Source organism: Eublepharis macularius, chromosome 7 (assembly GCF_028583425.1).
Source record: "Eublepharis macularius isolate TG4126 chromosome 7, MPM_Emac_v1.0, whole genome shotgun sequence".
In the NCBI taxonomy this organism is placed as follows: domain Eukaryota; kingdom Metazoa; phylum Chordata; class Lepidosauria; order Squamata; family Eublepharidae; genus Eublepharis; species Eublepharis macularius.
The window spans coordinates 58,175,387-58,192,441 of record NC_072796.1 but is presented as its reverse complement, the minus strand read 5'-3'; the positions used below and the strand labels follow the sequence as shown (position 1 = coordinate 58,192,441).

At 42.8% G+C, this 17,055-nt stretch overlaps 1 protein-coding gene across 1 annotated transcript in view; it reads right to left on the bottom strand.

Moving 5' to 3' along the window:
• RTTN (rotatin) overlaps positions 1–17,055 on the bottom strand; it is a 143,836-nt gene that overhangs the window by 103,491 nt on the left and 23,290 nt on the right. Inside the window, exons 11-18 of the mRNA XM_054984987.1 lie at positions 14,351–14,521; positions 9,434–9,646; positions 8,456–8,568; positions 7,456–7,582; positions 6,399–6,524; positions 5,189–5,308; positions 3,608–3,744; positions 2,293–2,464 (exon numbers count right to left, since the gene is read on the bottom strand). Of these exons, the coding sequence (XP_054840962.1) occupies positions 2,293–2,464; positions 3,608–3,744; positions 5,189–5,308; positions 6,399–6,524; positions 7,456–7,582; positions 8,456–8,568; positions 9,434–9,646; positions 14,351–14,521 (1,179 nt within the window). The remainder of the gene's footprint in view (positions 1–2,292; positions 2,465–3,607; positions 3,745–5,188; positions 5,309–6,398; positions 6,525–7,455; positions 7,583–8,455; positions 8,569–9,433; positions 9,647–14,350; positions 14,522–17,055) is intronic.

Here is a 17,055-nt window from a genome sequence, read left to right as displayed (position 1 = left end):
TAAGCCGCCATCATTGCGGCATAATTCGCCACTTTGATGCCAAACGTAGCCGAAGTATACAACTTCCTACCCAAGGCATCGATCTTTCTACTATCCTTGTCAGTTGGAGCCGATAGCGAGCCCTGGCGAGGCCGAGCTTGCATCTCCTCGGTGACAAGTGAGGATGGAGGAGGGTGAACGGCCAGGAACGGATGAGCATCGTCCTTGGTTCTGTACAAGCTCTCCACTTTTCGATTAGTGGCGGTAGCAGACGCAGGTCGAGACTGTAGCTTCTTCCATAGATCAGCAAACCCCTCAATAAGGGGAAAGGCAATCGAGGGAGTAGAACCCGAATAGATATGTTGCAATATCTTATCAGTAAATTTAGATTCAGTGGAAGTCACTTCAAGGTCCAGGGCTTTCGCCATTCTTTGGAGCAACTCGTTGTAGGCCCGAAAATCATCAGTAGGCGAGGCCTCATCAGATGGCCCAATCTCCTTTTCAGGTGACTCCGACAGAGGAGAAACACTGTAACGGGCCCGGGGTCGTGGAGAGACCCGATCCGACGGGAGGCGGGACGGGTCATAGCCAACATCGGAACCGACTCGAAATGAGGGAGACAGCGAAGCACCTCTATAATGTCGGTCCGAGTAGTATGAACTCTCCCTACTAAAGTAACGAGGGACAGGATCATCTCGACGTCGACTCTCCCTGGATCGGCTCCGATAGGACCGTGGGGTCCGACAGCTAGAGCGACGGGCGGACCGACTCCTTCGACTCCGAGCTGACTGAATAGAGTCCGATTCGTACGAGGCCGATCGAGCCCGACCGGAAGGGGTAAGAGGCTTCTCGAGGAGAATGACATCGTCCTCCTGAGCCACCCGGTCCGGAGGAGTCTTGGACTGCGGACGATCACTCGCCTCTGCTTGCTGCTCCACTTGGACGGGAGCGGAGCCGACCGGAACCGACGGGGAAGAGGTGAGTAAGCCTTCCAACACTGCCTTATCATGCTTACTGGAATGCTTATGCTTCTTCTTTTTCTTTTCAGGAACGGCCTTCGGTCTCACAGAAGGGTCCGAAGTCATCGGAACCGTAGAGGTGGTCTGAGTTGGCGGAGTCGACCTCGGAACCGACGGAGTCGAACCTCTATGGGCGCTACGAGCAGGCGAAGCCGAGACAGCCGACGAGATCGAAGGAGGTCGACTTGCTAGATGTCTCGGAACCGAAGCGGTCGGTTCCGACAAACTCCGACCCGAAGGGATCCTCTCGGACCTCGACTCCGAGCGACTCGGAGACGGCTGAGAACGAGGAGTCTTGGAACCCGAAGGTACAGGAGGACGAGAGGACGCAGACGGAGCAGACGAAGACTTCGGTGGAGGGTCCTCGACCGACATCGCACGCTGCCAGAGAAAGGCATGCAAACGATCCGTCCGTTCCGCCCTGGCCTTGGAGGTAAACGCGCGGCAATGCTTGCACGCCTGAGTGTTGTGAGTTTCCCCAAGGCAATATAAACAAATGGAATGGCCATCCGACCTTGTCATCTTACGATTGCAGGTCTCGCAACGCTTAAACAAGGCCTTCTCAGACATCGCGAACGAAGAAAGCTGTTAAACCTCAACGATCGGCGGCGAAAGAGAAACTGAGGGTATGTGAGGGGCGCTCCGCCTCTTAAGGGCCGTTTCGGCGGGAAAGCGGCCGCGCATGCGCGCTGAGAGGCGGGAGCGCCCCCTGGTGGTGTTTAGCTATTAAAATCTCCGGTATCGGCAGGCCTGCGCGTGCGCAGTCCCATGTGGGACTGCACAGGAAGACCGTAGATGAACAATGGTTGTTGTGGATTTTCCGGGCTGTATAGCCGTGGTCTTGGCATTGTAGTTCCTGACGTTTCACCAGCAGCTGTGACTGGCATCTTCAGAGGTGTGGCACCAAAAGACAGATCTCTCAGTGACTGTGAAACTGAGAGATCTCTGTCTTTTGGTGCTACACCTCTGAAGATGCCAGTACAGCTGCTGGCGAAACATCAGGAACTACAATGCCAATACCACGGCTATACAACCCGGAAAATCCACAACAACCTTCTCTGAGGCTATCTATGCACTTCCATAACTGAAGAAGGACTCAAATGCAGCATCTGAAAGTGGGCTTTCTACAGGATCACATTATATTTAATTAATCAAGCTACCTTGGGAAATTTATTTCTGAGAAATTCTCAAAGTACTCTAACTGAAAATGTGTGCATAATAATTTTCAACAACTTCAGTTAAAGTCGGAATAGCACTATCAACTTTTTTGCATAATTAAATCGCTTTTGCTCACCTTAAACATGGATTCTTTAGATTCATCCAACTTTAACTGAACAGGTTTTTCCACAATAAACAGATTAGGAACACTGGAGAGGACGCCACCATTCAGTAGTGGGCGCTTCATGTTAGCCCCTTCTTCAGCCGTAAGGTGGAACATGAGGTGTTTTAGCGCCAAGGAACGAACTCTGAGGAAGCAAGGCATAAGCTTTATCATAGAAACAGTTCCTGCACTTTAATGCAGTTTTCATACATATACAATACCAAATACAACTTATATAGTGAAAGAGAAATTGTTTTTAGCATGCTGCCTGCTTTAAAATCTATGTCTGCTTTAGATTCCGGGCATCTTACACAAGATTATAACAAATCCTTCCATTTAAAGTATTGGAACTTGGGTCATAAGGAAGACAACTTGCCCAAACCACAAGGCACTCAATATCATACAATAGTTTGCTAAAGTTAGATTATTTGAATAACTTTCACTTGGCCAAGCTAATCTGAAAAGTCTCCCAGTACACACTTACAGATACCACAGAATGTTGATAAAATTACATTAAATAGTTTTTACTGCTGAATGTTATACAAGTTGATCTTATTATTTTCCAAATGAATTGCCTAAGTTTGTATTTGTATCTAGTGTGCATTTAATGTCTTTCGCTGTTCCTTTATTCCAGTTTCCCGGATGTTACTACTATTAATCTATAGTTAACCAGCTATAGTATTTTTTTATAAATCCTGCAACTCCAGCGGTTCTCACACTTTTTGAAATGGGAAACAATTCTAAGCTTACTGTATCTTTTAGGATCCACTTGCAAAATAACTCTACACTACTGACCCTCTTCCAGCATCAAATGCAGAAATATCATGCCAGTTACCACCGAACCAGTTTATAATTTTTTTAAATATATAGCTTTACTGAGCAGTTTCCTGGCCATTTCACAAATTATGCAGAGGTCAACCAAAATGTGTAGTCATACTTTCCAGAGCTTTCCTCCTTCCCTCTGTTTATCTTCCTTCTTTGTGGCATTGTGAGCCACCTGGGAAAGAGTCAAAGCTCGCTCCTGAGTCTCAACCCAACATTTGAGAACGAATGCTCGAGTCAGAAATATACCACATGTATTCAGTTCTATAGGTCTAGCATCTTGATACTGCTATTTGGGTCTGTAAACGTTTACCAAGGAGAAGGGGGTGTTTTATTACCCTGCCGTTGACACTTTTATTAAAAGACAAAAATTTAAATCTGTAATTCTCTTCAACATGTAGGCCAATGTGTTTTTTAAAAGATACCAACTCCTCCTATACAATGAAGTTATTTCATGTTTACTTACAGTGGCTTTTTTGAGAACAGAAGACGCAGAGCAGCCCTAAGTCGAGTAGTTCTTGGGAGAATCCCTTCTTTTTCATCATTTGTTTCACTCAGTGCAAGGATGCAGTTACCCAGAGGTTCTCCTGTGTCTGCGTAACCCTAATATATTAACAAGTATACATAGAGTATTTAATGGCATTGCATGCCAGGTGTTAACATTTCCTGGATAATAGTAAATGAAATTCTACTGCAGGGATTACCAACTAGTAAACCGTAGGCCAAATCCAATATATTGTCTGCCAAAATATATACACTGCTACTACTATAAATTAGTACCACATTGAATTTTTGCAGTGATCTATTTTTACTACAAAGATTCCAAGGAAAAAAACCCTCTCTTGCATGCATATTCAAAGATTGATCTAATGCATCATGACTGTCTACACTTTGCTAACAACCTCATAGACTGCCACTGCAGTGAAACAAAAGCTTTGCACCAATAGAACTCTAGCTGAGCATGACCTACTGAGGAAAAACAGAAATACATGTCCTATTGAAGGCAACATGTTACAGATGGAAAACAATCATATTTGGATATAGTGGTTATACGTCTGCACAGTTTTAGTTCCAATGGCATGTACATTTGGGATACATATCCTCATCCACACTCTGCCCCAGTTAAGCTGACTGGATCAAGAAAAGTGAACAATTAGAAACAAACACATTCCCAAGCATCCACCAATTCCCAAGGACCCCTGCACTGGGCAGGGGGTTGGACTTGATGGCCTGTAACACCCCTTCTATGATTAAATGACACTTGCAATGTTACACACTTTAGCAAGAGGATGCAAGAACTATCAAAACGAAGTGAGGAAGGATCTTTTTCATGAGGGACAACATACTTCAAAACTTTTCAGCTCTGAAGTACTATTAACCCTCTCTGATGATATTCTCATAGCTGTAAAGGATATGGAAAACAATGTGGATTATTATTTAATCAATGACTTAAAAGCAGATTCAACTGTCAAGGAACTTGACAAGCCAGTTTGGTGTAGTGGCTAAGACAGCCGGGACTCTAATCTGGAGAACTGGGTTTGATTCCTCACTCCTCCGCTTGAAGCCAGCTGGGTGACCTTGGGTTAGACACAGTGTCTAGAAGCAATCTCAGCCCCACCTACCTCACAGGAATAATAACAACATACTTTGTAAACCGCTCTGAGAGGGCATTAAGTTGTCCTGAAGGACAGTATATAAATCAAATGTTGTTGTTGTTATTAAAACTTCAAAAGACACAAGAAAATCATGATTCCTTATATGACTCATCACAAGCAAGAATTTAGAACAGTTAGGAAGAATAAGAATGACAGTTCAGAAAAAAAATCTGTGCAGCCTTTTCTGTTTTAAGAACCCTAATGCTACATAGCTCTCCAGTTTTCACCCATAACACCTGCACACAGGTACACTGATTACTCCTCTCCCCCTTATTTGCCTGGTTTCCAGGTTCATATATTTCCCCTCTATTGGGGAATGTCAGGGCTGTTCCTATTGGCAAAGCAATTAAATGTACCTCAAGATAAACTGTGCTTCGAAAACCTGAGATTACCTGAAGAATTGGAACAATGGGATAGAGGGCTTCAATAAACTTGTTCCAGGTCATTGGTGCCATCATCAATCGGCCCTGAAGAAGATACATCAACATAAATGTGGCAGCCGAGGATACCTGCTTTAACAAGAGACGGTAAGAGAACAATAAAGAACGGTCAAACCAATTTGTTGATGTCAGAAACAGAAATTAGGCTGTGCTTCAGGACTTTACACCAAGTAGTTCTTTTGCTTTAAAAGAAAACAATGGCTGTGGGGAAATACAGCAATTAGCCTCCTGCCTTCAAACAGTCTTCAATTAGATTGTAAGAACTGCATATGCTACAGCAGTGACAAGGACAGACAAACCTATCCTTTCCACTGAAAAGATTTAGGTAATACATTCACAGCATGCAAGGTGAGGAAAAGGTAGCAGAGGTAGAAGGCTGTCTTTGCTTGCTCCCCACAGAGCAACAGTTTATGACACAACTGCTATATTTCTGTGTTTTCATGTTCCAAATTTCTTGCTGAGAACAAGGTTGGCCCCCTAAGAAATCTCCACATTGAAGTCTAGTACTCAAGATTGAAAGTAAGTTTCAAAAGGTTTTAAAAACCTCTGCTGAAGGCTAAGAAACTGAAAGAGTATATAAGTGGTAGTCAGCAACTCTGTCTTGACTCCCTTTGTTGTGTGGTGAGCAAACTTTTCAAGGCAAGCAGCTCAGTGGTAAACAACTTTCTAGTTTTCTTCCATCATTACTGCCAAGTTTCCTGGTCCCTATATAGCTTCCATAACTGAATGAAACCCTAGATGAATAAACCTGGTTTTATGTGTGTCAAAAACAGGATGCAACGATGTCTAAAGACAAGCTGTTTTCAGACAGTTTCTAGTAGGGTAAATGGCAATCCTCACGTTAAGAGTTTCAGAGACTCTTAGTTTTCACTGCCCCCTGCCAAAACCCTCCAACTAGGGCTACAGCAAAGCGAAGGAAGAACTTCTTGAGAGCCCCCTTCCTCCATCTTAGTCTCCTGAATAGCACTGAGGGCAGAATTGTGTCACAGAACTCCTAATAGTGAAGCAGTGGTTCCATCATAATGTTATTAGAAACTCTTTCTTGACAGCCTTCTCTATATACTGTCTGTAACAATCTTTCTTTGAAGAAAACCATTCTTTTAAACATACAGATCAATTCAATTACAATATACAAAAACCATTAACGTACAAAAATCATTACCTCATGTTGAGAGTCTTGAAGGCCAAAACTACAGATTTCATAGAGAACTCTAGGATGAAGCAAGAAATGTATTCCATGGCAGACTGAAGATGCAGGTTTTGCAATATTATGAATGCCTAAGCATTCCTAGAAAAAATGATATTCACGTTAGCAAGACAATTTTGTAACCAGAATTGCCTTCATATTCCATGGACTGATCACAAGTTAGACCTTACATGCTAGTTTACGAATAACCCACTACTTCCTTCAAGGAGCTCATGGGGCAGGAGGGGTCCACAAAAGATATGCAAGGTCAATTTTTTAAAAATGGACTGGCCCAAAGTCACCAAGTCAGCTTCAGCACCCAAACAGGCATTCAAACCCTAAATTCTCGTTTGGGTGCTGAAGCTGACTTGGTGACCTTGGGCCAGTCATCCTCATCCAAGTGCAACACTACATTGCACTGTCTCTCCATGATGGCCCTATTTCTCGGACCCAAGTGAAAACCCTTCGTTATTCTGAATGAGAAGAACTATAAATCAAGAAGGTTCAGTGAGATGATAGAAAAGAATGCAGTTCAATAAACAGAGCCCCTCTTAACTAATAGCTACACGCAGGGCTTTTTTTCTGGGGAACGAGGTGGTGGAACTCAGTGGGTTGCCCTTAGAGAAAATGGTCACATGGCTGGTGGCCCCGCCCCCTGATCTCCAGACAGAGGGGAGTTTAGATTGCCCTCCGTGCCACTGGAGCAGTGCGGAGGGCAATCTAAACTCCCCTCTGTCTGGAAATCAGGGGACGGGGCCACCAGCCATGTGACCATTTTCAAGAGGTTCCGGAACTCCGTTCCACCGTGTTCCTGCTGAAAAAAAGCCCTGGCTACAAGTACACAGGAAAAATCTGCAAATAAGAAAGCTTAATTTCATATAGCAAATCCTGGGATGTCAGCCCAGCACTAGTAAGGCAGCCTTTCAAAGACTGTTCTCCTGTAAAATGACTGAATGCAAAAGCAAACCAACACAAAGTTAATGAGAAATATTTCTTGGTTCTGAACAAACCACAGGCCACTTTAAATGCTAACCTTCACTATTTCAAGACAGTAGCGATAAGCTTCGCTTCTTATATTCAGCAGAGGATGAGACAATAGATGGAGAAGCAGCTTCTGACTCTCAGCTCGCAAGAATGGACTAGCCTGAGCAGACTGCCATCTGCAAAACAGAAATAATTCATTCTTTTAAACACAAATGTCCTTGGGGATGCAAGCAGGGGCTTTTATGATGTTTAGTTATAGTTATCAACTCTTTTCTTAGTTAGCAGCACACACAAGCTGATAGCTTGCATTGCTGGTTGTTTATTCTTTATTTATTTACAAGATTTTTTTACCTTACAATTCTACCCTCTCAGGGCTACCAAGGCAGCTAACAAATTTAAAACATACAAATTAAACTATCATCTTAAAAGCCATTAAAACCAACTCATAAATGCACCAAAACAATTTAAAATAAATACAAAAGATAAAACAGTTAAAAGCATTTGGGAAGGAAGAAATGCCAAGTAAAACAAAAAGTCTTCATCTGCTGGCAGAAAGCAGCAACAGAAAGGGACAGGCAAATCTCCTTGGGGAGACAGTCCCAGAGTTTTGTTGACACAGCTGAGAAGACTCTTTCCCAGGTTGCCACCTGTCTAATCTCAGAAGGCAGGAACACCTGAAACAGGGCCTCCAAAGATGACTGCAGTGATCAGAAAAGGTTCATAAGGGACTAAGCAGTCCTTCAGGTACATTAGTCACAAACCATATACGGCTTTGAAGGTCAGCACAAGCACCTTGAATTGTGCCCAGAAACAGATTAGGAGCCAGTGCAGATGAGCCAACACTGGAGTGGCATGTTCCCTGTGACCCACTCTAGTCAACATATCTCCTGAGGAAGTGTGGGTATATACATATATACATAACTTTTAGTTGGGTAAACTTAAGATGAACAGCATCACCTATATATAGACTCCCATTCTCCATCTTCAGCATCGCCTTGGGGTTCTAATCTAAACAAAGTGTTTCCAGTTAGGAAAAGTGTCATACATACATGTTCGAGCAAATTTTGATAAATTTCTGGAGTAGAGGAAAGTATTGATGATAAGGAAGACTTTTTAGGGCTTGTTCTGCCAGCTCCAGTAACTCGGAAAGATTATTTTCTCCCTAAGAGAGCAAATACAAAGACACACAATATAAGCCCAGACAAACCTGATATGGACAAACTACTTGAATACTTCATAACCCAAGAACATTATTTAGTTACACAAAACTCACCACAAAACTTTGCTAAGGGTCCTGACCCAAAAGTGGTTCACAAAGGCTGTGAAACTGGGTCAAAGACTTTTGTGGTTTTATTAATTTGCGTGTAATCTGTTCGATTGTATTAAGTGGATCACACTTCCTAGTAAATTTGGACTTGTGGTCCACCATACCAAAAAGGTTGGGAATGTCCTCTGAAGATGGTTTTAATTGCAGCAGGCAAAACCCATGCATGCACTAAGTCAAGATATTTTTTCTCCAAAATAAGCCATAACTCACTCTCCCACCTACTCCAAAATACACAAGATCTCACTACCTATGGATAAAAATATTCAGAATGGTCGGGTCTATAGCTTCCTTACAAACAGCCCTCGTGACTGAGCCAAAGAAGCCTTGTCAGCTACTAACACTGCTGAAATTAATGTTCACAAAATACATGCAAGTGATGGCATACATTTCCTCCACGTTTTGTAAAATGTTTGCAAAATATGTTTAATCGTACACAGTTGTCATTATTTAAAATATACTACTGCCTCACAGAAGCTATTTCCTTTCTTTTCGTTTTGAGCTTTCTGAAAACGTGGAGGGTAAGCACTGAATGGACCAACATACATTTTATGATGGGACTGGAGAAATAATTCTTTAAACAGAAACTGTCCTACTGGCACACTAATCAATACAGACTGTATACCACGACATAAAGTTTATGCCTAGAAATAGTCAATACTTAATCATCTCAGAGTTACCAAGCTTAGAAGATGTTTCCTACCTCCTTGTGGACATCTAGCATAAAGTTACAGGTGCATGCAACTGAATAGGCAGCCTCTGCAGTTTGCTTATAAATACTGTAGTTCTCTGAATTCATTTGCTCCAAGTAGGCTGTGACTGAGTCGTGAATACTTGGATATTCCAGAGAGAATGGCATGTCCACAGAAAGGACAAATAAAGCAGCCAGTAAACTTTCAGGTAAAACATTGTTGGCCTAAAGGAAGAAAATAGGAAGTATGAAACTTTTTAGTATACTACTATATACTCAATATATGCCCTAGACTTTCATGAAGAAAAGAAACTATGGTTGTACTTTTACTGTCAACAAATGGTCACTTTAAAAAAAAAAATTCAGTCTTTCCACCAACAGGTATTCGAGGTAGTTTAGAAAGATCCGTAACACAATATTACAAAATAAAACAAGCCTCTATATATCTGATAAAACAATTCAGTGGAATCAGCATAAACCAATGGCAACAAAAACTAGCATGTTCAGTCGTGAGAAGATAAGTGACAGAACAACAAAAATATATCTCGTCAAAATCAAATATAAATAAACTACCTATGACTTTAGTGAACAGGACAGATTTCACCAAGCACTTAAAACAAAGATGGCACCACAGAAATCTGCCTCAGAAGACAGTCCCATTCCTGGGGTGTAATCACAGAAGACACTCCCTCTCCAGTGAACACCTACCAAGCCCTGAAGGAGAAAGCACTCAGCTTCCATCCAGCTCATACAAGAGAAAGATACTCCGGCTTCAAGTCTTCGAGGGCTTTAAAATCCCAGTTAACCTGGCTACAGTGTTCCAAACTAGTTTGAGCCTCTAGAGCCTTAACCCTCCCCCGAATTGGTTATTACTACAACACAGATAAACCATGCCAAGATCATTACTTTTCTGAAGGAGACAAAGGTAGCAGGCATATCAAAGCTGGAAAGGACTCTTGGGGCTACTGTCACTAGTATCACATCCATAAGCAGCAGGACAAAAACCACTGGAGTGCACTGCCTCTCATTTTCATCATGATATCCTTCTACACACAGTAGAACTGGGAAGTTAGTGATGTGTTCAGAAGAATCTCCCTGCCTATCTCCCACTTAAGGATTTCCAAACCAGGTTCACTATGGCAGTTTCAGTCCCAAAACCAGACCAGAAGCCCCAAACTTAAATTCGTCTGTATCAATCAATTCATCTGGGAATGTCTGAATATGGGCTGCCTATGCACTTACGTACTATGACTGCTCAGCAAGGATGGGATCATAGAATCATAGAATCAGAGTTGGAAGGGGCCATACAGACCATCTAGTCCAACCCCCTGCCCAGTGCAGGATCAGCCTAAAGTATCTCTGACAAGTATTCATCCAGCCTCTTCTTGAAAACTGCCAGTGAAGGGGAGCTCACCACCTCCCTAGGCAGCTGATTCCACTTTTGAACTACTCTGACCGTGAAAAAGTTTTTCCTAATATTCAGCTGGTACCTTTGTGCATGTTGTTTTAGATCATTGCTTCGCGTCCTACCCTCTGCTGCCAACTGGAACAGCTCTTTGCCCTCCTCCAAATGACAGCCTTTCAAATATTTAAAGAGAGCAATCATGTCCCCCCTCAACCTCCTCTTCTCCAAACTAAACATTCCCAAGGTCCTCAGCCTTTCCTCGTAGGGCTCAGTCTCCAGACCCCTGATCATTCTTGTCGCTCTCCTCTGCACCCTCTTGATTTTGTCCACATCCTTTTTGAAGTGAGGCCTCCAAAACTGCACACAATCTGGCCTGACCAAGGCAGTATAGAGAGGGGCTATGACCTCCTGCGATTTCAATGCTATGGCCCCTTTGATACAACCCAGGATTGAATTAGCCTTTTTTGCCACCGCATCACACTGACTGCTCATATTCAGTTTACAGTCCACTCTTACCCCAAGATCCCTTTCACATATACTACTGCCCAGAAGTGTATCCCCCATCCAGTATTTGTGCTTCTCATTTTTGTGGCCCAGATGTAATACTGTGCACTTGTCTTTGTTGAATTGCATCCTATTCACAGCTGCCCACTTCACAGCTGCATCAGTACAATCAACGTCTCATATAGCTACACCAAAAACAGCCTCCCCAAAATTTCATTAGTTAGGCAACTATTTCCCATCATCAATTACCAAGTAACCAAGATCTTCACTTGCACCAACAGTAGCATGGTTGCATGGGAAGTAAAGCATGATTCACATAATCTTTTACCTTTATTTCTGTGAAAGAACCCTAAACATGAACTAGATTAACTGAAACAAATCAAACAGTAACATTGCTCTTTTCTTTAACCACCAGATGGCAGACAGCACACCAAACCTACACTTTTCAGTTCATTTATAAAGTTGCAGTAACATTATACAATATAGTCATAAAAATTGCATTGTGATAGTACTTAATTGACATAGAGCAAAATCTGGCATAGATTTATTTAGACAGTCATAACTGGGCACTCTGAGATAATGGGTTGAACAAAATGGAACACTTCAAGCCATATGCCCGTACTACAAATTGAGCCATTCGCTGAATTCTGAAATACAAAAACAATAAATATAACCTAGTGATTTAACTGTTTTTCATGAACTTAGAAAAAGTACACTTCACAAGCCTACTCCTTGGAAATAAGCCCACTGATGCCCACCTGAGAATACTTGTTTTATTTATTTATTTATCTTAAATACCCCCTCTCCACCATGTCTGTTGCTCGAGGCAGTTTACAGCATACATAAAAAATACAAACATTAAAATCAATAATACAGTATTAAAATTAAATACGGACTTAATAACAACAACAAATTAAATAAAGACATAACATAATAACAACAGTCGATTTATATACAATCTTTCAGGACACCTTAACACCCTGAGTGGTTTACAAAGTGTGTTATTATCCTCAGGACAATCACCCTGTGAGATAGGTGGGGCTGAGAGAACACTGGAAGAGCTGTGACTGACCCAGGTCACCCAGCTGGCTTCAAGTGGAGGAGTTGGGAAATCAAACCCAGTTCTCCAGATTAGAGTCCTGCCGCTCTTAACCACTACACCAAACTGGTGTAAAATACAAACATTAAAACAAAATACAAATATTAAAAGGCACACTGTTAAAAGAACATCTAAAAGAACAGAGCCATCCCTAAATCCTATTCATGCTCATTGTCTATAATAAATCATATGGAATCAAGCAAATACACATATTTGAATCAGTCTCCAAATGCCAGACAAAACATTTCTGCTTTGCAAGCCCCCAGAATTTAACCAAATCCCAGAGGGAATGAGTCTCCTCTGTTAATACACTCCAGAGGGAGGAAGCCACAACGGTAAAAGCCCTCCCTTTGGTCGAAGAGAGTTAAACTGCCCTAGGGCCAGGAAGCACCAACAGACCCTGAGTTGCGGACCATAGGGCACACTGGGAGTTATACCGAGAGAGGCGGTTCCGGTATGACAGTCCCAGACTATTGAGGGCATTATAGGTTAAAACCAACACCTTGAATTTGATTCTGAAGCCAGAAGGAAGCAAGAGCAGCTGCTTCAAGATCAAAGTGATATGTACTGACCATGATGTACCATTCAGCAGTCTAGCAGAGGCAATCTGTGCCAATTGGAGTTTCTGAAGCGCCTTCAAGGGTAGCCCTATGTAGAGTGTTACAGTAGTCTAAACGAGAGCATACCACAGCGTGAATCACTGTGGCAAGGTCAGAGCAAGACAAATATGGGGATAATTGACGGGCCCGGCAGACATGGAAGAACACCAACCTCACCATCATGGATTGTCCATAGATAGTGTGGAATCTAGCCACACTCTCAAACTCCTGACAGAGTCTACCACTGTAAGCTAGAGTTCATCAAGAGATGGAAGAGCAGGGTCTAATACTGTCACAGACCGAGACAGCCACATGGCTTCCATTTTTGATGAATTTAGCTTCAGCCAACTATCCCTCAACCAACCAACCACAGCATCCAGGCACTGGGCAAGGACCAAGATCTCAGCCTCTAATTGCTGTCCAGCAAGATATAGAGCTGAGTGTCATCAGCATACTGGTGGCACCCAACTCCAAATCCCCTGACGATCTCTACTAAAGGGTGCATATAAATATTGAATAACATTGGGGAAAGAATCAATCCCTTAAGAACTCCACAAGTCTTCTCCTCCCTAGTGGCAGCCCTAAAGAAGCATCCTTGGAGGAATGAGGAGAACCAAGTCAAAGCAGTTCTCCTCACACCCAGTGAGGCCAAATGGTTGACCAAAACTGAGTGGTCAAGTGTGTCAAATGCTGCCAACAATCTAACAAAATCAGCAGTGCATGCCCAACCTTTAACCAGCTGGAGTTGGAGACCATCAATCAGCACCACTAGAGCTGTCTTAGTGCCAAATCCAGGCCTGAAGCCAAATTAGAATGGGTCCAATGCAGATGTTTTAATTAAAAAAAACCCTGAAGCTGCTCTGCCACCACCCACTCAATTACCTGCCACCAGCATGCCCATCGAACTCAAAACACACGTCCACTGAACCCTATTTACAAGGAAATACCACATTAAATAAGTTTTCCACTGGTTTCAAACATACACGGTTCTCAAAAGTACACATATCCAGTATTCCAGAGTTGCTTGCCACAAGGGGACAAAGCAGAAAAGCAAAACTGACATCGAAAATATTTTTTATATTTTTAAAGTGATAATTAAAATTACATACTAAACTTGAAAGACTTGCAAGAATGCACTCCTGCTTGAGAGATTCAAATGCAAGCCTTGTCTACACATACCTTAAAAGGATACTTTTTAAAAATTACATTTAAAATATGTTCATTTTTTTATAATTTTTTTTTATTTTTAATTTCTAACAAAAATATGTTCATTTTTAAAAGTATACTTGAACTCACAAATGGGTGGAAAAATGGCCTCTTACCTTTTCTACAGGGAGAAGTGTTTGCAGCAGTCGAACTGTGAAAAGTGAAATACTAATAAATACCATCCTGTGGTACAATATAACAGGCTCTGCTGCGCCTGAGCCTGCATTACTTTTATGATAAGCAATGGTTTCACCCAGTGAATCTAGGACTCGAAGCAGCTTTTCTTTCTGCAAACAGAAAGGAAAGTACTAATTAGTGTTCATTAACAAAAATGTTAAAAACCAGGAACATATCTGTCACAGGCCCTTGTATCCACAAGAACGTTGTTTGGAGGTCAAAAGCAAACCACGCTACCAGGGAGGCAGAATTTTAACCTCCCAAGATACCGGGAGCCACCACCAGTCCCTCTTAACACTCAGGTGAGAGACCAAGGAACAAGGTCTCCAGCCCTACCAGGTATAAATCAAGAGCTTAGCCATGCAAGGGAGGATACCTGAAGAAGGAGTTCCACATACACACACAAACAAATAAACAATTATTTAGTAGCTGCAGTCAAATAGGCCAAAGTACTGGATTTAGACTGAAGCCCCAAAATCCATATAACACCACAGAAATCACAGGACAGTAATTTTCCAGAGATGGGCCTTCTGAAGCTTAATCAGGCCCAAAAACCTGAACTAAAGATTTGAAAGGTCAAGAAATGAACTAAAAGAGACCAGTTTCTTGAGAACATTCAGTTGTTATTGTGTTACCCTTAGAAGATAAACATGGCCAAAATAAGCTATTCTCTACAGGGTCGCAAAAATTCCAAAACAAAAGCTATTTAGTTTCAATATCTGACATTTGTATGGAAAACACAGTACGCTATTCAAGTTTGAGATGGTAAGAAACTTAAGAAACCCCTTCCTCAAAAAGATCCAGCAAAGCTTCAGGTTAGCTGGTTGTTGTGGATTTTCCGGGCTGTATTGCCGTGGTCTTGGCATTGTAGTTCCTGACATTTCGCCAGCAGCTGTGGCTGGCATCTTCAGAGGTGTAGCACCAAAATACAGAGATCTCTCAGTGTCACACTGTGACACTGAGAGATCTCTGTCTTTTGGTGCTACACCTCTGAAGATGCCAGCCACAGCTGCTGGCGAAACGTCAGGAACTACAATGCCAAGACCACGGCAATACAGCCCGGAAAACCCACAACAACCATCGTTCTCCGGCCGTGAAAGCCTTCGACAATACTTCAGGTTAGCTGCTTTTCAAACTCAAATATTATGAAGTCTATTTAAGCAGGTTAGTTCTTGGATTATCAATCTGGCACACTAATCCATGCAGCTGTAACTTCAGTTTGACTTTTGTTGAGTACTACATGGGGCTGCTTTGGAAGACAACATGGTAACAACTGGTCAGGTGTCAGCCTGGTTATTGTCAAGGTCTATCTGCTAGAAACACATCTTGGCAATTTTAAGTCAGCTGCATCGACTGCCAGTTTGTTTACGAATTCAAGATGCTAGCTGTTATTTGAAGCCCTTCATGGCCTACGATCCACATATCTGAAGGACCCACCTCACCACATATATCTCAATGCACCAATTATGGTTCTCTATTAATAACTATTCAACAGTGCATTATCACACACAGTAGCATTTTGATTGTAGGCAAAGAGGGCAGCACATGCAGGTACTGCCTTCTACTATCTCCACCAAACTTTATCAAAGTCACCAGAGGAAGGTAAACAGCAACCACAAAAGCAAAAGAAAAGCCTGCCTGCTGCTGTAATTAAAATGGCAGCACTTTCTTGGTACAGAAATACATCTTGGATTTCAATATTATATGTGTCTACAGTACGCACAAGAATCATCATCTAAAGCTGTAGCTTGACGTACATAAAAATACTTATACAAAAGTTCTGAGTAGGGATGTGCGCTTCGGGATTTGGGTTTGGTTTAAATACCCGAATCGGGCCCAATTTGGGTAGATTAGGTATCCCGTTTTGGAAATACTGAAGCACAGCAACCCGATGTTATTCGGGTCACTTCGGTTGCTTTGGGTCAACCACGAGCACTTTGCTGCTTGTTTGCACTTGCAAACAGCCAGCAAAGTTTTACAAAAGCTTCCCACTCTTTCTTTGCAGAGGGGAGGGGGGAAGGAGTGAATGACTCACTATAACCTCCTCCTTCCCCCTCCCATCTGGTAAAAAATGGTGGGAAGCTTGAAAGCAGCACTTTTCTTGCTCTTTTGCAAACTTGAGAACAGCAAGAAAAGTGCTGCTTGCAGAAATTCCCGCCAATTTCACAGAATGGGAGGGGGAGTATTAGTACAAGGGGGAGGAGGGAGGGAGATCAGAAAAGGGAGCGGGGAGTTAGGAGTGTCCAATCCCACCGCTGGGATGTTCATGGAGATGCTCCGGCGGGCCCTTGGGCCCTCTGGAATCGTGAGTTGCGTGAGACAGGATTCGGCGGAGACAATGGTCAGGGACTACCTTGCGGAGCAAGTTGCTGTCCACCGATCCCCAGAGCTACTGGGCCAAGAAGGAGGCAGTCTGGTCGGACCTCTCCCTCAAGGCGCAGTGGCTCCTCTCGTGCACTCCGATGAGCGTGGAGAGCGAGCACGTCTTCTCTTATGCGGGCGACATTGTCAGCTCACATCGCATTCACCTTCTCCCATGGAGAGTTGAACAGTTGGTCTTCCTGAAGGTCAACATGCGGCTCTTCAATTTCTCAGAAGTAGGCTTTCAGAGCGAACGAGGTGAGCCCTCCTTGTGGCCTGCATC